The 22,974-nt window shown below is 39.3% G+C and overlaps 1 protein-coding gene and 1 long non-coding RNA gene across 2 annotated transcripts in view; one reads left to right on the forward strand and one right to left on the reverse strand.

The window, feature by feature from the left end:
• Positions 1–22,974, reverse strand: part of LOC127530104 (uncharacterized) — a 589,449-nt gene that overhangs the window by 520,789 nt on the left and 45,686 nt on the right. The window lies entirely within an intron of this gene.
• The window catches only part of si:dkey-22o22.2 (neural-cadherin), a 299,017-nt gene that overhangs the window by 108,211 nt on the left and 167,832 nt on the right, over positions 1–22,974 (forward strand). The window contains exons 6-9 of the mRNA XM_028817759.2: positions 1,273–1,522; positions 1,978–2,120; positions 9,776–9,948; positions 10,853–11,021. Coding sequence (XP_028673592.2) covers positions 1,273–1,522; positions 1,978–2,120; positions 9,776–9,948; positions 10,853–11,021 — 735 coding nt within the window. The remainder of the gene's footprint in view (positions 1–1,272; positions 1,523–1,977; positions 2,121–9,775; positions 9,949–10,852; positions 11,022–22,974) is intronic.

Consider the following 22,974-nt stretch of genomic DNA (forward strand, 5'->3'; position numbering starts at 1 on the left):
GATTACTGTAGAAATGCAACACATATGAAATGCGTGTGTTCCAAATAACAATCTTATTATTTCTACTCTAAAACTCCACTTCACTCCCAGGTAATCAATCAAGGCAAGAGCTGGGAAAAGCTTGTTTATGTTAGTAAGTCGTTGGGGGGATGGAGTAGCCGGCTGCTGGCAGCTTGTCTTTATCAGTACATTTAGATGACAAAAGACGCTGGCGGAGAGGTGAGAAAGGTTTTAAGAAGCGATTTAAGGTGGGCCGGGTATACGAGTTTTTTCGTAGGCTCTGGTAATTCTAGTGTTAAATGCACATACTACAGATCATTCCAACACAAATGTACAGAATTTGGCCAAAGTTCTCACAAACAGAAGAGGGAAAGTGCTTCTTGATAGGAGTGACCGGTTAGTTTTGTAGGTTTTTTATGAATATTAAAATTTTGCCTGGCTCTTTTGTTTACATTTTTGTACTACCTTTGATTTCGTCCCAATCTTTTTACCCTCATTCTCTCAATGAAAGCCTTTGGGTGTGACTAAACTCCACTGGATTTCCTCCTTACTTTGCTCAGGCATTAGCTAGCTTTCAGTGTTTTTGTTCCCTTTTTGGGCTTTCCTCCTTTTTCTGTTGACTTTGCAAAGTTTACTGAATTTTGTCTTTCATTCTTTGTTTACTCTTTGGTTTGCTTTGGTAACGTTGGGATCTCTTGCTTTTTGGCAGTCTTTGATTTTCTTATTGTTTTCTTTTTGGAATCAGTTATTGTTTTTGAAATTTTTATTTTTTTCAGGATTTTTTTTAATATCAAAAAACTAAAATTAAAGATTTCAGGTTTGTTATATTAAACTAAATATTTTGCCCCACCTCCCTTATTTTTCTTCAAGGCCACAGGCCTTTTATGAAGGATTCAGCCCATTTTACAACATGCTTTTAGGAATGGATTGGTGTTGGATAATAAGGGGTGACTGTATTTTATTTACCTTCTCACAAATAACCATTGTTAAAAGCTGATATGTGTACTGTTAGTTTAAAGTGAATATACTCTAAAAGAAAATGCTATTGGTTATTGGTGTGTACTTTACTATTAATTGCTTTCTAGGTAAAGCTTATATCAAAATCCTGCTAATGTTAACATATTTAATCTTTTAATGCAAAGGGTGATGTGTGACATTCATAGCATATTTGAATTTCAGCTTGACTTTTATGGTATACTTGCATTGTAAACATTTTATCAAGCATTTCCATTTCATTGTAGATTATATATTTACTTGTATTTTATTTCCCAGTGTATGCAAAAGATTGTGACAGTGGGCCGAATGCTGAATTATCTTACTTTATCAACAACTTTGACTTTGACATCACCAACCAAGGCGTTATCAGCCCAAGGAAGCAGTTGAATTATGAGCGGCTCAACCATATGTATGAATTTGTAGTGATGGCGACAGATAAAGGATACCCACCAAGAACTGGAACAGCCTCTGTTCGCATCCATATGTCCAATTGCAATGATGAAGCACCTGTGTTCTCACAAGCCATGTATGTGGAAGTCCAGCTTCTGTCATTTTTTTTTATATTTACAACTGTTTTTGATAAAAGTTAAAACTATCATAATGTGGTCAGCTAAAATTAAATGATGAGTGATGTTATTTTCATTCAGATTTATTAAATGCATTATATTAGAGGATTAATGAAGTAACAGAAATTAAAAATCAGACTGCTTAGTTTATCAGTTTTCTCTGAAGATAGTGTAATTTTATACTTCCTAATTCCAATTGAATCTCTTCACTTCCAAGTAATTTATATTAAAAAGACTAAAATGTTATGTTTGGACAATTTTGATAAATATCATTAGGTGTGTACTCAGAAATTAACCACTGAAGGAATGGTAAATAGATCTGTTCTCATTACTATTTCAGGTAGAGTTTTCACATGGAGACTAATTTCAAGATGGTGACCATTAACAAATGTCTCTCCAATCATTTGTATCACAGCTACAAGACCTTCCTCTCAGAAGATGCTGGTCCGGACTCCTTTGTAGCCATTGTCCATGCTAAAGATCTTGATGGAGATTATGTTTCATATGCAATTGCTGAAGGCAATGATGATGGGAACTTTGAGATGGACAGTCATAGAGGTAAGTAAAACTTTTTTTTTAAATGAATTGTTAAAAAATATAAACAACAAACACTAAAAATAGAACACTGGAATTATTAAAAGAATGGGAAAGGATTCATACCAGCTGTTAATGAAACTTAATATAGTGCAAAAAAGTTGACAAAAGCTAAAGTAAGTAAGTCCTCACCCTGGATATAAATTCTAAAACCAACACAGAATCTGTTATAATGGCAATTATTTAATTCCACAACATGGTGGTCATGTAGTTGTATCTCCTACATCAATTTTATTTGTCTTTGAAATTGTAAGGAAACTTGAATCTTTGGTTTCTGTTTGTACACCATAAAGTACAGGTTTATGTTTAATGTACAGTATACTGCATCCAAGATCAAATCTGTCCTTGTGCTTACAACCCAGCTGCAAATGAAATTCCAGCTGAGCTAAATAGGGAGAAATAAAAGAACAAGTGGCAACAATTGTTGTTTCATGCATAAATACACAGGATTGTGCTGTACATACAATACTTTTACACTCTGTTCCTCTTAAATCTGCTGTCCTAGGTGAAGGAAAGCCTGCTATCGTGAACCACTGTCATAGATATATCATAACCACATTACTCAAACCGAACATGGACTGACTAATGCAGATGTTTTTCTTTACAGGATGCATTTGTAGCTAAAATCTACACAATAACAAGAGTTTATAGTGAAGTGAGCTCATGTAAACCAAAAAACAAATGTATTTCTGCACCTGCCACACACTATTGACCTCAGCCCAAGGTATCTCACAACCTAAGGGCATAGGGGGGGAACCAAGAAATAGCAGGACAATAAGCGAGGCAGACAAAAGAAGTGTTGATGAAAAAATGTGCAGCATTTATTGTGCAAAAATAATACTAAACAATGAAAAAGCTATAAATAAGTACAGCGATAAATAAGTGATCAATTAAAACGGGTCACACTGTGTCCTTAAAAAAAAAAAAAAAGAATAAATAAACAATAGTATTAGTCAAATCCAGTATTGTCCAAAACCATAATGAAATTGTGCAAAAAGAATCTTTCAACAAAAATCTTTTAACAGGCTCAGCCCTGACTAAGTAAAAACAAGGAATTTTCTCTGTCCACAGTCCACATCAGATCTGTAAGACATTCTACAGACTTGTTCTGGCTGCTCCTTTCACTAAAAATCCTCCCACTTGAACCGCAAAGTATGCGCCTGCCCATTATAACATGGTCCCGAACACAACTCTTCAACCCATGTCACATGTACAGTTCATCCGGAAAGTATTCAGAGCGCATCACTTTTTCCACATTTTGTTATGTTACAGCCTTATTCCAAAATGGATTAAATTCATTTTTTTCCTCAGAATTCTACACACAACACCCCATAATGATAACGTGAAAAAAGTTTACTTGAGATTTTTGCAAATTTATTAAAAATAAAAAAACAGAGATCACATGTACATTCAGTAAGTATTCACAGCCTTTGCTCAATACTTTATCGATGCACCTTTGGCAGCAATTACAGCCTCAAGTCTTTTTGAATATGATGCCACAAGCTTGGCACAACAATCCTTGGCCAGTTTTGCCCATTCCTCTTTGCAGCACCTCTCAAGCTCCATCAGGTTAGATGGGAAGTGTCGGTGCACAGCCATTTTAAGATCTCTCCAGAGATGTTCAATCGGATTCAAGTCTGGGCTCTGGCTGGGCCACTCAAGGACATTCACAGAGTTGTCCTGAAGCCACTCCTTTGATATCTTGGCTGTGTGCTTAGGGTCGTTGTCCTGCTGAAAGATGAACTGTCGCCCCAGTCTGAGGTCAAGAGCGCTCTGGAGTAGGTTTTCATCCAGGATGTCTCTGTACATTGCTGCAGTCATCTTTCCCTTTATCCTGACTAGTCTCCCAGTTCCTGCCGCTGAAAAACATCCCCACAGCATGATGCTGCCACCACCATGCTTCACTGTAGGGATGGTATTGGCCTGGTGATGAGCGGTGCCTGGTTTCCTCCAAATGTGACGCCTGGCATTCACACCAAAGAGTTCAATCTTTGTCTCATCAGACCAGAGAATTTTCTTTCTCATGGTCTGAGAGTCCTTCAGGTGCCTTTTGGCAAACTCCAGGCGGGCTGCCGTTTGCCTCATACTAAGGAGTGGCTTCTTTCTGGCCACTCTACCATATAGGCCTGATTGGTGGATTGCTGCAGAGATGGTTGTCCTTCTGGAAGGTTCTCCTCTCTCCATAGAGGACCTCTGGAGCTCTGACAGAATGACCATCGGGTTCTTGGTCACCTCCCTGACTAAGGCCCTTCTTCCCTGATCGCTCAGTTTAGATGGCCGGCCACCTCTAGGAAGAGTCCTGATGGTTTCAAACTTCTTCCACTTACGGATGATGGAGGCCACTGTGCTCATTGGGACCTTCAAAGCAGCAGAAATTTTTCTGTAACCTTACCCAGATTTGTGCCTCGAGACAATCCTGTCTCGGAGCTCTACAGACAATTCCTTTGACTTCATGCTTGGTTTGTGCTCTGACATGAACTGTCAACTGTGGGACCTTATATAGACAGGTGTGTGCCTTTCCAAATCATGTCCAATCAACTGAATTTACCACAGGTGGACTCCAATTAAGCTGCAGAAACATCTCAAGGATGATCAGGGGAAACAGGATGCACCTGAGCTCAATTCTGAACTTCATGGCAAAGGCTGATACTTATGTACATGTGCTTTCTCAATTTTTTTATTTTTAATAAATTAGCAAAAATCTCAAGTAAACTTTTTTCACAGTGTCATTATGGGGTGTTGTGTATAGAATTCTGAGGAAAAAAATGAATTTAATCCATTTTGGAATAAGGCTGTAACATAACAAAATGTGGAAAAAGTGATGCGCTGTGAATACTTTCCGGATGCACTGTACACACGTTCACACTAACCATGTGTACATCCTCTTTCAACTCAACGTTGGGCGCCTTCACATAATCTCTGCAAGCCAGCCAGAAAAGAAAAACCTGAATCAATAGCAAAGACAATCTGCCTGCAGCTCTTCATCCACCCAAAGTATCCCGGCAAAGAGCACAGCCCAGATCTTCCCACAGCTTTGTCTGGTTAAAAAACCTGAATGGCTCTGAAGCCATGGTATGCAGCACTTCCGCCATAGTGGTGGAAGTGCTGCAGGAAGGTCATCAGGAAGCACCTGTAGTACATCCGGGTGCATTATAAAAGGGGCCACCTCACTCCATTCAGGGAGCCGGAGTTGGGTGGAAGTGGATGTAGCTTGCGAGGAGTGGAATAGAGGTGGCAATAGAGAAAAGAAGTGAAAGGACTGTGAGTTGTTTGTGGTGATTTGAGAACTGAAAATAAAAGCGTGAATTTGTGTAAGCGTGCCTCTAGTGTCTGTCTGTGCTGGGTTAAGCGCTGGTATAGCGCCACCTACTGTCACAATGTATATATATGTATATGTATATACAGTGATCCCTCGCTATATCGCGCTTCGTCTTTCGCGGCTTCACTCTATCGCGGATTTTATATGTAAGCATATTTAAATATATATCGCAGATTTTTTGCTGGTTCGCGGATTTCTGAGGACAATGGGTCTTTTAATTTCTGGTACATGCTTCCTCAGTTGGTTTGCCCAGTTGATTTCATACAAGGGACGCTATTGGCAGATGGCTGAGAAGAAACCCAACTTACTTTCTCTCTCTCTCTCTTGCGCTGCCTTTCTCTGATCCTGACGTAGGGGGTGTGAGCAGGGGGGCTGTTCGCACACCTAGACGATACGGACGCTCGTCTAAAAATGCTGAAAGATTATCTTCACGTTGCTACCTTCTGTGCAGCTGCTTAGTGAAGCGACATGCTGCACGGTGCTTTGCATACTTAAAAGCTCGAAGGGCACGTATTGATTTTTGACTTTGTTTTTCTCTGTCTCTCTCTCTCTCTCTCCCTGCTCCTGATGGAGGGGGTGTGAGCTGCTGCCTTCAACAGCTTCGTGCCGCGGTGCTTCGCGTACTTAAAAGCAAACAGCCCTATTGATTTGTTTGCTTTCCTCTGTTTCCTTTGAAGAGGAAGATATGTTTGCATTCTTTTAATTGTGAGACAGAACTGTCATCTCTGTCTTGTCATGGAGCACAGTTTAAACTTTTGAAAAAGAGACAAATGTTTGTTTGCAGTGTTTGAATAACGTTCCTGTCTCTCTACAACCTCCTGTGTTTCTGCGCAAATCTGTGACCCAAGCATGACAATATAAAAATAACCATATAAACATATGGTTTCTACTTCGCGGATTTTCTTATTTCGCGGGTGGCTCTGGAACGCAACCCCCGCGATGGAGGAGGGATTACTGTATATGCCTATGAAAAACAAATCTCCAAAGAAACCTGAAAGTAAAAAAGAAATACACATTTAAAATTTTTAGGTAATGTAGAATAAGCTGAACCATTACAGAGGGACTGCTACAGAATACAAGCTTGGGCAGATTTGTAGCTGGATGAAATTTAATGTGAATACATTTAAAGTGTTTAACACATTTAAAATTTAAGATCTGATTAAGGATGGGAAGTTTGAAACTCAAAAGTACACCTTATGAGAAAGACCTAGGGGGCATTGTGGACTCATCACTATCTACACATCCAGACAATGTACAGATGGCATTAAAGAGGATAATAGGATGTTACTTTATAAAGCACAATGTGCAAAGTACAAGTCAAAGGAATTAATGCTTAAGCTATGTAACATACTAATAAGGCCTCATCTGGACTACTGTGTGCAGTTTTTGGTCTCTGCATTACAAAAAAGACTAAATAACTAAAGAGAATGTACAAACATGAGTGACTACTCTAATTTTGTGACTGATAGCTAGGTGCAACAAGGAAAGACTGAAGGAGCTGAACCATTTTGATTTGCACAAATAGAGATTAAGAGAGCATGACTGAAGTGTTCACTTATGAAGGGAAGTAGTACAATGGATCCCAGCTATTACTTTAAAATGACTTCTTCAATAAGAGCACTGGGGAACAGATAGAGACTTGTTAAGCGCAAATTTTGTTAAAACGTTTTTTTTCACACACAGAACCAATGAAAATTGGGTTTAATTATGTAGCGGTAGAGTTATACTTTAGAGAACTTTGAAATTCAACTTAAATATTATTTAGGAGAAATTAGAATTGGCGAGCTTGTTGAGCTGTTTTGCTTGTTCTTGTCAATATTATTCTAATGTTCTAATTAGTTGCCTGAATTGACAAATATGACGAGTAAACTGCAGGCTTGACAGAGAGGCTTAATCACTATATAAATTTATTGTTTACAGTATATGTTGCATGTAGAGTTAATTAAATTTATTAAAAAGAGTAAAACAGACATGGCCAATTAAAAGGTGCATTATGTTAGCTTGCCTGCAGAAGGACAATTTTCCCAGGAGATTAACTTTGAGTAAAAATTAAGTTTAGTCAGTAGCAGCAGAAAAAAAATTTCCCAGTCATTTAGAGGTCAGTAGAAGATTCCTTTATGTTATTTACCGATCCCTACTGTTCATTAGGAAGGCAAGGCAATCTCTGGGTTGCCTACTTCTTTAATCCATAATTAGCAATTGTTAGGAATAGGGAGCTTCTACCCATTGTACATGATCCCAGAAGTTGCTTCTGGTGTGTCCCTGAGGTGGTCTCCGGCTAGGGATATAATGATATTTCTTTCCCACCACTTGGGTGAGCTTGGAGTTGGAATTGGCATCATGGCAAAGGCTCAATTTGTGTACTAAATGTAAACTAATGAGAATGTAGAATGTATGCAGATCCATGGGGTTCATAACATTCAATTGTGTATTTGCATATATAGTATATATACATAACATTATCGAGCCCAACTAATCCAATTCATGACACAGAGAGAATAGGACAATCTTGAAAGCATTATAAACAAGGAAATATACATATTGGGTGCATCATATTAAAATGTATCTTATATATAAATATATATAGTGTATATAAATAAATGTGAAAGGCTATGTATATCTTTATTTGTGTGTGTATATATTGTGACCACTAGGAGGCATTGCTGCACCTCAAACCCTAGACATAATCTTACAGACACAAGTCCAGATATAATAGAAGGTTTATTTTCACAAAATACCTTACACAAAGGTTCCAAAAGCATTGTAAGTGCAGCATAACACAATTCTTGTCTCTCTTTCTTCCCTTCCACACCTCCCAAGCGAGCTTTGCCCTCCTTCCATCTGACTCCAATTTGCCTGGATTAGTCCGAGTGGCACCTTTTACTTTGGACCCGGGAGTACTTCTGGTGCCAGGGCATAGCTCAATGGAAGTACTTCCTGGTTAATCGGAAGTCCCACCCTCTGGTGGCACTCATGGACCACAGCAGGGCTGCCCCACTGCACTACAGTTCCCAACATTCCTTGCTGGTATTTGAATGGGTCCCAAAGCCCAGGGATGTTACCATGTAATGCAGGGTTGTCGAACTCCAGTCCTGGAGAGCTGCAGTGGCTGCAGGTTTTCATTCTAACCATCTTCTTAATTAGTGACCAATTTTTGCTGCTAATTACTTCTTTTAATTAACTTGACTCTGGCCCTTTAGTTGTTTCTTTTTCCTTAATTAGCAGCCAAACAATAATGAGACACAAAACAAGCTGCCACATCACACAATATCTGAAAATAAAGAAAGGTGATGGTCTCAGTAAGGTTGCTCTCTCAACTCACCAAAACACTTTGACAATGTTCTTATAAAAACAACAAATCAACAGTTTTGGAAATGTCTGCTGTTGCAGAATGAGAGCAGCAACAAGCCGTGGAATTAAATAACGGGTTTAATTAATAGCAAGCATTGGCTTCTCATTAAGAAACTGATTAGAGTTTGAAGCCCCAGTTTAAACTAGTCATCTGTTGGCTCATTTCACATCTCATTTCTGTTTGGCTGCCATTTAATGAGGAAACAAATAATAATAATAATAATAATTCATTACAAATCAATTCAGAGGACTGAATCCTTCTAACATGGCTGTTAAAATAAAGGGGGAAAAAGTGAATTAGCAGTGAAAACTGGTCACTGATTAGGAAAAGGGTTAGATTAAAAACCTGCAGCCACTGCGACCCTCCAGGCCTGGAGTTTGACACCTGCGATCTAATGGGTTGGGGTGGCATATATCTTTGAAACAGAGCCTCCCCCTCCCCTTCTCTGTTACATTGGCCTCCTGGCCAATTAAGGGCATGGGACCAGTCCTGGCCAGGATGCCAGCCCATGTGTGCTCTCCTTTACTATTTATTTATTTGTTTTTCAAAATTGCATTTGCTTCATTTGCAATTATTGTTTGTGTTGACATAAAGCTCCAGATCTCCCATTCAAATTTGTTTGCAAGTTATTACTGTTTTTTGTTTTGTATAATTCCATTAGTGAATTACTTTTGATTAAAAAAAAAAAAACTTAACTACAAGAGAATTCAGTCAATGAAGAGAATAGGCTATGAACCAAACTGGAAGATAAGTATTTTAATGTTAAATTTGTAACCAATGAATAATACAATCAAATTCTGAGTTTTGTTTTGAATTATACAGCTTCTTAGCAATGAATAAAGCAATAGTGTATAACTTATGCTTCTATGCATATTTTTTATAATTTAATAATAAATTTATTCAAGCTTCCAGGAACACTAAAATAATAAAACAGCCTGTCATTTCTAGGTATCATCAAACTGTGCAAAAATCCCTCACCAAGACTACGAGGCCCCCAGTATGTGCTAAACATTTCTGCTATGGATGACAATGCATCTGGAGGACCACAGGCTTTATTTAGCTTTGCCCAGGTCATAGTGGGGATCTATGACATAAATAACAACAAACCAGATTTCCATAAGGTATGTTAAGATTATAGTAACTGTGTGACTTAAAATGGAAAAAAATAAGATTTAAATCTTGGAGTGGTTTGGTGGTGTGAGGGTTATTTTTAATGCTTCACATATCTGGGGACCTGGGCTTATATCTCAGCCTATCCAGTATGTGTATATGTGGAGTTAGCACATTTTTCTTTTGTCAGTGCAGGATTTCCCTATCCACTCTGGTTTCATGAGTGTGTATTTGATTATTTTGTAAAATTCTAGCTATATATTTATAAACTAAATAAAAAATAAAAATGTATACTTACAGCTGCAGTAGAGGTTGCTTTATTTCATTTTAGGTAAAAATCATGCTAATCTTAAACTGCTCAGAAAGGAGATCACATTTTAACCTCGGGTCCTATACATAAAAATAAAGTTTAGAATTTAATTTTAAATTATGATTAATGGAAAACTTGGTGAAATTCTCATCTCTTTAGTGTTTGCCCTTATTTTGGTTCATCTTCACGTCACAATAAAGAACACTCTGTTCGTAAAAAAAATATTCTCAAATCTACTTAATCCAATTTAGGCTCGAAGGAGCAGTAGCCTAATTTGCCAACAATCAATGCTGGACTGGATGCTAGTCAATCACAAAGTCCACTTATGCCTTGAATTTAGGAAGAAAGACAACGTACATGCAGAAACATGCACCAACTCTACACACCTGGTTCAGAATTCAACCGCAGGACACTGGATCTGTGCAGCAGCAGCATTGACTACACTGCTGCCATGCCAGCCATAAAATAAATAAATGTATGTATGAAATCATGACATGGCAATAAATTTCCACATGGGCAAATTGTTGAAGTAGTATAAAAAATTAGTGAACACCTGTCATTTAAATATCACAAATCTGAGTTGTACCTTTTTATTTTTTTCTTAGTGCTCGTCGTACAGTGAGAATATATTAGTCCTGGAAAACCAGCCTCCGGGGACATTTATTTTACAGGTGGAGGCCCATGATCCTGACTTAGGCATAAATGGACAAGTCAAGTATGGAATTATGTCTAGAGATGGGAGTAAGTCTGGATTTCTCATTGATCCAAATACAGGTAATACCTTAAAACGTATTGTATGGGTATATAGGCAGCAGTAAGAATTAATAATATTTAGTGCGTCTTTGTGGTCTGTGTGTTTTGGTAAGCTTTGTACTCATGTAAATAGCCTTTTTATGTGATATTACCTTTTCATGTACTGTATAATATGCATTATATACAATACTCTTTACCATGTACTGCTTCAACCTCTATAAACTGCTTCAAGCTCTATGAAAGCTTGTTGGAATTGCATTACCTCTGTGGTGACATTGTAGGCCTTTGTGGTTGATGATTTTTTTCCTTTTTCAGATTGCTTATTCTTTTTATTTACTGGTTTTTCAACTCTTTTGCTCCTGTTTATGGGGTTCTGATTTCTGGGACTAGTGTGTTGGAGATTGCATTGTTGACAAATCCTTTTTGCCTCCTTTTTTAGTTTTCTGAATTTTTGTTAATAAGTTCTCCTTTTATACAGATTTTGTGTTGCTTTGCTCTGTACTAGCCAGGGGTTGACAGTGTTCCCCTCCCTAGTGGGTTATTTGTGTGGATTTTGGGGCATTTCAGAGTATATTTCTGAACTGTAAGGATTAAGTGTGTTTTAGCCCAGTGGAGGCCCAAGCTAGCTAGTCAAGTGGAAAGTAGGCTGTCGTTTGGTGCGCTTTTTCTGGAAAGGCAGGAGGGATATTTTTAAAGGCCTCACACCTGTTTGCGTGTTTCAGGTGAGTGGATTACAACAGAACACACTGCTGCACAAAAAAAAAATGTTTTGAATAGTATCTCAGCCCAGGTTGAGCTATGTTACATTTATGGATCTATGGAGGATGTGGACAAAATGTTTCAAAAGTATTGCAATGCTTTGAATAATGGCATAACACACATAGTCCATATCCATATATATAACCATATACAAGAGGTAGAGGGCAGGTTAGATGCCTCATCATTTTTGAAAAGAATTATGGATTTGGGGAAGATTATGCCCATTTTTAATTTGCCTTAGGCTTCTCAGATGGGGAATTTTCCACTAAAAAGCAAAAAATTACTTTACTGTTTTCTTGAATAAATAAACAAGGGAAAATAGAAATGTGTAGTGTTTTGTAGCTACAATGGCCACTCATCTTGTTTTTGTTAACTACTTGAATTTTATAAAGAACTCCAAACAAATATGCAAATGGGAAGTTTACATAGACTTTTTCAATTTTTTATATTTAAAAGCCTTGTTTATACCTCCTCCAATCCTCAGTGAGCCAAACCCTTATCTCCAGTGTGAATGTTGCTGGTTCCATCCTTGGCCATTCCCAAAACCAATAGGTCTGCACTCTGTGCATTCTCCTAATATAAGTGCTTATCTATAGAGTGTAGTTTGGATGTTGGTAATAGGATGAAGCTGAAAGTTAAGTTGGTATTTAAGGACTTTTGCTATTGGTTGGAAGGGATTTCATGTGTCACAAGAGCTTCTGAATCATTAAAATTACCACAACGATTTATTTATTTATTCATTGACGGATTATGAAATTTCTTACCAAACAAGACATAAAAACCAAAAGATTAATTTCCTTCAAGACATTGAGCCTAACTCCAAGCTTATTTTGATAGAGAATAGGTTTTTACCAATCATCCTGCCTCATCTTACATCTTTAAAAAATGCTTTGCATAGTACAGCTGGCCCAGTATTTTTTAAACTAGAGGATTCATTCTCTGGTTGTGAATCCCATCAAATAAAAGATTATTGGAGCTAAGAGCTTAAGAGATCTGATTCAGTGAAAGACAGCTATTAACTTAGGATTCTTTACAATTAAGACTTAACATTGATATAATTGTTTAGCTAAAAGAAGGTTTATTAATTGTCGAGCAGTGTCTCTTTACATGAATTGCTGTTCTACATGAGTTCATAACTTTACCTGCATACTTGTGATTCATGCCATCCACTTTCGACTCCCTGATTTGTCAATATCCAATATCCAAGCTTACTACTGTCAGAGATGAACTTGTATTGAAGTCCTGCACAATACCTGAAGGCAACGTCTACGCTTGAAGTAATGCGAAATAATGTACATTATATTCATGACTGAAAGTATGTTGTTATCTAATGTATATTCTTCAAGATATCATACGTACATACTATGCATATATAGTATATGCTTTCGTACTGTACTTAATCATTATATTATATCTTCTTCTTCTTTCGGCTGCTTCCGTTAGGGGTTGCCTCAGCGGATCATCTTCTTCCATATCTTTCTGTCCTCTGCATCTTGTTCTGTTACACCCGTCACTTGCATGTCCTCTCTCAACACATCCATAAACTTTCACTTAGGCCTTCCTCTTTTCCTCTGACCTGGCAGCTCTATCCTTAGCATCCTTCTCCCAATATACCCAGCATCTCTCCTCTGCACATGTCCAAGCCAACGCAATCTTGCCTCTCAGACTTTGTCTCCCAACCGTCCAACTTGAGCTGACCCTCTAATGTACTCATTTCTAGTCCTATCCATCCTCGTCACACCCACTGCAAATCTTAGCATCTTAAACTCTGCTACCTCCAGCTCTGTCTCCTGCTTTCTGGTCAGTGCCACCGTCTCCAACCCATATAACATAGCTGGTCTCACTACCGTCTTGTAGGCCTTCCCTTTCACTCTTGCTGATACCCATCTGTCACAAATTACTCCTGACACTCTTCTCCACCCATTCCACCCTGCCTGCACTCTCTTTTTCACCTCTCTTCCACAATCCCCACTACTCTGTACTGTTGATCCCAAGTATTTAAACTCATCCACCTTTGCCAACTCTACTCCCTGCATCATCACCATTCCACTGACCTCCCTCTCATTTACACACATGTATTCTGTCTTGTTCCTACTGACCTTCATTCCTCTCCTCTCTAGAGCATATCTCCACCTCTCCAGGGTCTCCACAACCTGCTCCCTACTATCACTACGGATCACAATGTCATCAGCAAACATCGTAGTCCATGGGGACTCCTGTCTAATCTCATCTGTCAACCTGTCCATCACCATTGCAAATAAAAAAGGGCTCAGAGCTGATCCCTGATGTAATCCCAGCTCCATGTTGAATGCATCCATCGCTCCTACCGCAGACCTCACCATTGTCACACTTCCCTCATACATATCCTGTACAATTCTTACGTACTTCTCTGCCACTCCTGACTTCCTCATACAATACCACAGCTCCTCTCGAGGCACCTTGTCATATGTTTTTTCCAGGTCCACAAAGATGCAATGCAACTCCTTCTGGCCTTCTCTAAACTTCTCCATCACCCTCCTCAGAGCAAACATTGCATCTGTGGAGCTCTTTCTTGGCATGAAACCATACTGCTGCTCACTAATCATCACCTCACTTCTTAACCTAGTTTCCACTACTCTTTCCCATAACTTCATGCTGTGGCTCATCAATTTTATTCCCCTGTAGTTACTGCAGTCCTGCACATCCTCCTTATTCTTAAATATCGGCACCAGTACACTTCTTCTCCACTCCTCAGGCATCCTCTCACTTTCCAAGATTCCATTAAACAATCTGGTTAAAAACTCAACTGCCATCTCTCCTAAACACCTCCATGCTTCCATAGGTATATAATCTGGACCAATGGCCTTTCTATTTTTCATCCTCTTCATAGCTGTCCTTACTTCCTCCTTGCTAATCCATTGCACTTTCCTGATTCACTATCTCCACATCATCCAACCTCTTCTCTTTCTAGTTCTCTTCATTCATCAGCCTCTCAAAGTACTCTTTCCATCTGCTCAACACACTCTTCTCACTTGTGAGTATGTTTCCATCTTTATCCTTTATCACGCTAACCTGCTGCACATCTTTCCCAGCTCGCTCTCCCTGTCTAGCCAATCGGTACAGGTCCTTTTCTCCCTTCTTAGTGTCCAGCCTCTTATACAACTCATCATACGTCTTTTCTTTAGCCTTTGCCACCTCTCTTTTCACATTGCGCCTTATCTCCTTGTACTCTTGTCTACTTTCTACATCTCTCTGACTATCCCACTTCTTCTTTGCCATCCTCTTCCTCTGTATACTCTTATGTATTTCCTCATTCCAGCACCAAGTTTCCTTTAACTCCTTCCTCTTCCCAGATGTCATTCCAAGCACCCTTCTTGTTGTCACCCTTACTACATCTGCTGTAGTTTCCCAGCTGTCTGGTAACTCTTCACTGCCACCCAGTGCCTGTCTCACCTCCTCCCTAAACTCAATCTTGCAGTCTTCCTTTTTCAACTTCCACCATTTGATCCTTGGCTCTGCCCTCACTCTCTTCCTCTTCTTGATCTCCAACGTCATCCTACAGACCACCATCCTATGCTGCTTAACTACACTTTTCCCTGCCACCACTTTGCAGTCTTCAACCTCCTTCAGATCAATTCTTCTGCATAGGATGTAATCTACACTGTGTACATCTTTCTCCACTCTTGTACATAACCCTATGTTCCTCCCTCTTCTTAAAATATGTATTCACCACAGCCATGTCCATCCTTTTGGTAAAATCCACTATCCTCTGACCTTCTTCTTTCCTCTCCTTGACACCATACCTACCCATCACCTCCTCGTCTCCTCTGTTCCCTTCACCAACATGCCCATTGAAATCTGCTCCAATCACCACTTTCTGTCCCTTGGGTACACTGTTCATCACTTCATCCAACTCACTCCAAAAATCTTATTTCTCACCCATTGCACATCCAACTTACAGTGCATATGCACTAACCACATTCATCATCACACCTCCAATTTCCAGCTTCATAATCATTACTCTGGCTGACACTCTTTTCACCTCCAAAACACTCTTGACATACTGTTCCTTCAGAATAACTCCTACCCCATTTTTCCTCATATCCACACCATGATAGAATAATTTGAATCCACCTCCAATCCACCTGACCTTACTCCCCTTCCATTTAGTCTCTTGCATGCACAATATATCAACCTTCCTTCTCTCCATCATATCTGCTAACTCTCTCTCCTTACCAGTCATACTGCCAACATTCAAAGTTCCTACCGTCAGTTCCATTCTCTTTACTTTCCTCCTGCCTCTGGACACGTCTTCCCCCCTCTTCTTCTCCTTCTTCTTTGGCCAACAGTAGCCCAATTTCCATCAGCACCCTGCTGGCTAACAGTACTGGTGACGGTCATTGTTAACCCAGGGCTCGACCGATCTGGTTTGGAAATTTGTATTGTTGTCCGCATAATAATTTGGCAAAATTTTTACACCAGATGCCCTTCCTGATGTAACCCTCCCCATTTATCCGGGCTTGGGACCAGCACGAAGAAACACACTGGTTTGTGCATCACCTGTGGCTGGGTTCTTTCATTACATTATATATCGCCTGTTTTTACTAAGGCTAAACGAAAGTGAGAATCGTGTTGTCAATTTTTATATATATATATTCCTTTAAAATGAGTTCAACAAGAACACAGGGACACAGTTGGAAATGTGTTGAGTGTAAATTTTGCTTCACACAGAGAACTATAGACACATGGAATAAGTTACCAATTAGTGTGGTAGACAGTAGGACTTTAGGTACCTTCAAAACTTAACTTCATGTTTTTTTGGGTGATTTAAATGGATAGGACTGGTGAGCTTTTTTGGGTTGAATGGCCTGATCTCATGTAAAATTTTCTAATTGTCTAATATTGTAATATACCAAATAATTAATTTCAAGACATTTGTTCTGGTACTGTATAATATATATCACAAATTCTCAAAAATTGTCAAAGAAAGCGCAGTATGCTTAGTGTTAATGCTACTGATCTTTATTCCCCCATACTAGTGCCAGAATGTCTATGGTTACATTTGTCTGTGGGATTTATTAAAGATCTACCTCCGTGTAAATTTTTCATGGAATGCCACTGGTGGTAGTAGTGGTGGATCACTTCTCTAACAGTACACACTCCATGCCTTGAAAAAGTAGTCATAGCTAATGGATTTGATAGATAATTTCCTTAATCACATATTCTGATTGGATGGTTTTCCTGCATTGATAGTTTATGTCAGGGATTTTCAATTTGTTTTAAAATTCTGGAAGGCCATCTACTCCAGACTTGGTATCAGAATTAATTTGCCCTGTCACCTCAGTTGGACTGGATGGACAGAAAGAGACATCCAAGATCTGAAATAGTTGTATAGGTGTCACACTTACAGTTTTCACTGTCCACAAATGGAATGTTCTGTTAATACAATACAATACAATACAATTTATTTTTTGTATAGCCCAAAATCACACAAAAAGTGCTGCAATGGGCTTTAACAGGCCCTGCCTCTTGACAGCCCCCCAGCCTTGACTCTCTAAGAAGACAAGAAAAAACTCCCAAAAAAAACCCTTGTAGGGAAAAAATGGAAGAAACCTCTGGAAAAGCAGTTCAGAGAGAGACCCCTTTCCAGGTAGGTTGGGCGTGCAGTGGGTGTCAAAAAGAAGGAGATCAATACAATACAGTACAATACACAGAACAGAACAAATCCTCAATACAGTATGAAAATAAAAATTTTAGATGTATGGAGTAGAATTTAACAGTAGATGATATCACATAATATGATTTGGATTTGTTTAGAGTCCTGGAGACCTCATTCATCAAGCTGCCTCCCCCATTTGGCCATTCCACCAGCTGAAATAGCGCTAATCCGATGAAAGGACTCTCTTTCCCACAATTCCAGCAATCCTTCACCAGGGATGATTTTACCATAGGCAGGCAAAACAGCTTGGCAGGTGGGCCGTGGCACCAAGTGCCACATTTGAGTACCAAGAAGAGAAACAGAATAGGTGAGGGTTAGTATCAAATTATAACTATCATGTTACTTATGTTTTAGTGCTAATGACTAACAACAGAGATGCAGTCTGTACAGTTAATCAGCAGCTCTAGTCAGAATATGCTAAACTGAAGTAGTGAGTCTTCAGCCGGGATTTAAAAGCTGAGACCGAAGGGGCACCTCTTATAGTAGCAGGCAGACCATTCCACAGTTTAGGTGCCCTGTAACTAAAAGCTCGACCTCCCACTGGTATTTTATTAATTCTTGGAATCATAAGCAGACCGGCATCTTGAGATCTTAATGTGCGGTCAGGTTTGTAAGTCATGATAAGTTCAGACAAGTAAGCCGGACCTTGGCCATTTAATGCTTTATATGTTAAAAGGAGGATTTTGAAATCTGCCCTAAACTTAACTGAGAGCCAGTGTAAGGATTTAAGAACTGGAGTTATGTGTTCATATTTTCTTGTTCTTGTAATAATTCTTGCAGCAGCATTTTGGATTAACTGGAGGATGTGTAAAGAACAGTTTGAACATCCAATGAACACCACATTGCAGTAGTCAATCCTACTAGAAATAAATTCATGAATTAATTTCTCAGAATCCAGTTTATTTAGAAAGCGCCTTAATTTCCCAACATTTTTAAGATGGAAGAAACATGATTTGGACAACTTTGTAATATGTGCTGTAAATGACATGCTAGAGTCAAAGATAACTCCTCGATTGCGGGTTGATTCAGTAAAATTAATGGTGATTCCAACTGAGTTAAATGATGACAGAATATTGTTAGGATCAGCGTCATTCCCTCCAACAATTAACATCTCTGTTTTATCTGTGTTTAAAGACAAGTAGTTCTCATCCATCCACTCCTTTAATTCACTAACACAACTAATTAAAGACAACATCAGAGAAACTTCATTTGATCTAAGTGAAAGGTATAACTGGGTGTCATCTGCATACGAGTGAAAATTAATATTATGTTTCCTAATGATAGATTCCAGTGGAAGCATGTAAATTGAGAACAGTAAAGTTCCCAGTAACTGAGCCCTGCGGGACATCATATCTCACTTCTGTGTATAATGATGGAGTACTGTCAGCACATTTCTGTACATATTGGAATCGATTTGATAAATAAGAACTAAACCAAGCGAGCACAGTGCCTGTAAGCCCAACATCATTTTCTAGCCTGTGCAGTAAAATAGAATGGTCTATGGTGTCAAATGCTGCACTTAAGTCTAACAACATAATTACAGTGGAGTTTCCTTCATCAGAGGATATCAGAATGTCATTTACAAACCACATTACAGTAATCCCTCCTCCATCGCGGGGGTTGCGTTCCAGAGCCACCCGCGAAGTAGGAAAATCCGCGAAGTAGAAACCATATGTTTATATGGTTATTTTTAGAATGTCATGCTTGGGTCACAGATTTGCGCAGAAACACAGGAGGTTGTAGAGAGACAGGAACGTTATTCAAACATTGCAAACAAACATTTGTCTCTTTTTCAAAAGTTTAAACTGTGCTCCATGACAAAACAGAGATGACAGTTCTGTCTCACAATTAAAAGAATGCAAACATATCTTCCTTTTCAAAGGAGTGCAAAGCAAGCAGTCAAAAAAAAAATCAATACGGCTTTTAAGTATGCGAAGCACCGCCGGTACAAAGCTGTTGAAGGCGGCAGCTCACACCCCCTCTGTCAGGAGCAGGAAGAGAGAGAGAGAGAGAGAGAGAGAGAGATAGCGAGAGACAGATAAAAAAAATCAATACGTGCCCTTTGAGCTTTTAAGTATGCGAAGCTCCGTGCAGCCTGTCCTTCAGGAAGCAGCTGCACACAGCCCCCCTGCTCACACCCCCCTACGTCAGCGCAAGAGAGAGAGAGAGAGAGAGAAAGTAAGCTGGATAGCTTTTCAGCCATCTGCCAATAGCGTCCCTTGTATGAAATCAACTGGGCAAACCAACTGAGGAAGCATGTACCAGAAATTAAAAGACCTATTGTCCGCAGAAACCCGCGAAGCAGCGAAAAATCCGCGATATATATTTAAATATGCTTACATATAAAATCCGCGATGGAGTGAAGCCGCGAAAGGCGAAGCGCGATATAGCGAGGGATCACTGTAGTGTCGTTTCTGTACTATGACCAGTGCGGAAACCAGACTGGAATTCCTCAAATAAATTGTAATGCGTAAGGTGTGACTGAAGCTGATTGGCGACTACTTTTTTTTTTTTTTTGATTTTAGTTAGAAAGGGTAAATTTGAAATAGGCCTATAATTATTTAGTATGTGTGGTTCTAGGTCTGACTTTTTAAGTAATGGTTTAATGACTGACACTTTTAGTGCATCAGGTACTGTGCCATGCAGTAATGAACTACTGATAATGTTTAGAATAGGTGCTGCAAGAACATCCATTGAACTTTTTACTAGTTTTGTTGGCACTGGATATAGGGAACAAGTAGTGGGCTTCATTTTAGAAATTAAAGTTAAGACTTCCTGCTCAGTTACAGGATTAAAATTACTAAAGTGCTGAATGCAATGTGAGACAGGGTCTGCTAAGCTAGTATTTGGTTTGTACTGTGATGCTGAGATCTGGGATCTTATATTTTTAATTTTCTCTTTGAAGAAGTCCATAAAGTCTGTACTGCTTTGAGTAGTGAGAAAAAGCGCTATATAAATGCAAAGAGTTGTTACTGCTAATATCTGTTGGTATTTTGCACTGTTGATCTGAATTTCCATTTGTTAATTTAGCCACTGTTCTAAACAGTACCCGAGGATTTTTATTATTGCTATCTAGTATTGTAGAATAGTATTCTGAGCGAGCTTTAAAGAGAGCTTTATTATATTTTTTAACACTCTCTGTCCATGCAATTTGAAAGACATGTAGCTTTGTTGTTCTCCTGCTGCACTCCAGTTTTCGACACTCTAATTTAAGATCTTGAGTGTTTTCATTAAACCAGGGAGAGTTTCTATGAGATTGTGAGAGCGTGAGATCGACAGGCAGATCGCTGCGGAGTCCGCAGTGATGCGGGCTCTGCATCGGTCTGTCGTGGTGAAAAAGGAGCTGAGCCGTAAGGCAAAGCTCTCAATTTACCAGTCGATCTATGTTCCTACCCTCACCTATGGTCATGAGCTGTGGGTAGTGACCGAAAGAACGAGATCGCGAATACAAGCGGCTGAAATGAGTTTCCTCCGCAGGGTGTCTCAGCTCTCCCTTAAAGATAGGGTGAGAAGCTCAGTCATCCGGGAGGGGCTCAGAGTAGAGCCGCTGCTCCTCCGCATCGAGAGGAGTCAGATGAGGTGGCTCGGGCATATGATCAGGATGCCTCCTGGACGCCTCCCTGGTGAGGTGTTCTGGGCACGTCCAACCGGGAGGAGGCCCCGGGGAAGACCCAGGACATGCTGGAGGAACTATGTCTCCCGGCTGGCCCGGGAACGCCTCGGGATTCTCCCGGAAGAGCTAGAAGAAGTGGCCGGGGAGAGGGAAGTCTGGGTATCTCTGCTCAAGCTGCTGCCCCCGCGACCCGACCTCGGATAAGCGGAAGAGGATGGATGGATGGAGTTTCTATGAGCTTTGATCACTTTTGTTTTAAGGAGAGCCACTGCGTCCAGAGCATCTGTCAAAGTCACATTATAATGTGATGTTAGCTGATCTAAATTGTTTTCCATGTTTACATTTGATGTTAACTGATCTAAATGGTTTTTCACAATTACACTCGACTTACTCAAAGTATGTATAAATTTTGAAACAGAATTACAATCTAGATGTCACATTGTCTTTGTTTTAATCTGTGAGTGCGTTGGCAAGGGCAGGACTAAATCAAATGTAATTAAGTAGTGATCGGAAATAACTTCATTTAATGGAGTAATATTTAAATTTTGAATTTCAACTTTGTAAGTGATAGTTAAATCTAATGTGTGGTTATGATTATGAGTTGCACCTTTGACATTCTGACAAAATCCTACTGAATTGAACAAATAAGTAAAACATTTGCTAAAAGTGTCATTTTCCACATCAATGTGTACATTAAAATCCCCCATCAATACTACATGATCATAATTCATGGCCAAATCAGATATTAGGTTGCTAAATTCAGTCATGAACAATGAATATGGCCCTGGTGGTCTGTAGACTAGAACTATAATTGTGTTGGAATCTGTTTTAATATTTATAATGAATGCCTCAAAGGATGTAAAGTCGCCTAAATTTTTAGACGTGATTTGCATTTTGTTACAATGAATTATTCCAAGTCCTCCTCCTCGACCAGAATCTCTAGATTTATGAAGGAACGAGTATTCATCTGGGGATGCCTCAGCTAGGGGAACAGTGTCACATTTACTCATTTAGAATGCAGCTGCAAGACTCGTTTTTAATATTCCCAAATTCTCTCACACTACACCTCTGCTGCGGAACCTGCACTGGCTCCCTGTGGCTGCCCGCATCAGGTTCAAAACCCTAACACTTGCCTTTAAGGCCAAAACTGGAACTGCACCACCTTACATATCAGCACTGGTTAAGCAGCGTGTCACTTCTCGCTCTCTCAGAACATCAAGCACTGCTCGTCTCGAACCACCCTTACTTAAAAGAAGAGGACGACATGCATCAAGACTCTTTGCAGTGTTGGCTCCTCGGTGGTGGAACGAACTTCCTCTTGCTGTACGAACAGCGGAGACCCTCACTGTCTTCAAACGTCGTCTGAAGACACACTTCTTTAAACAGCACTTGGGGGACTAAAGTCCCCATACTTTTTTTCTACCCTTTCTCTTTATATATAAAAAAAAAAAAAAAAAAAATTGTACTAAACTTACTCTTTTCTTCTAGCATGGTTTTGTGTACAACTTGGTCAGCAGTAACTTGTTTAATGACAGTAGATTTAATCCTAGCCTAAAAAGACTGAAGAACAGTCGTAGACTACTAAGCACTGTTGTAAGTCGCTCTGGATAAGAGCGTCTGCTAAATGTTGTAAATGTAAATGTAAATTTACTAAGCCAGGTTTCAGTGAGAAGACACAGATCAGATTTTGTACTTAATATAATGTTATGGTGTATAAAATCTGTACATTTTGGTTTCCATTATATTTTGTTCGAGACAAGACAACAGATGAACTAAGACAGATCAACGCAGGTTTTCTTACACCTCACTTTTAAAACAGCTGTTTCCTACAATGAAAGGAAGACATTTTGAATGCTCAATTATTTTACAACCTGGGAAAGGATGCTGAGCTGACACCTCAGGCT

The sequence above is a fragment of the Erpetoichthys calabaricus genome, chromosome 13 (assembly GCF_900747795.2).
Source record: "Erpetoichthys calabaricus chromosome 13, fErpCal1.3, whole genome shotgun sequence".
Classification (NCBI taxonomy): Eukaryota; Metazoa; Chordata; class Cladistia; order Polypteriformes; family Polypteridae; genus Erpetoichthys; species Erpetoichthys calabaricus.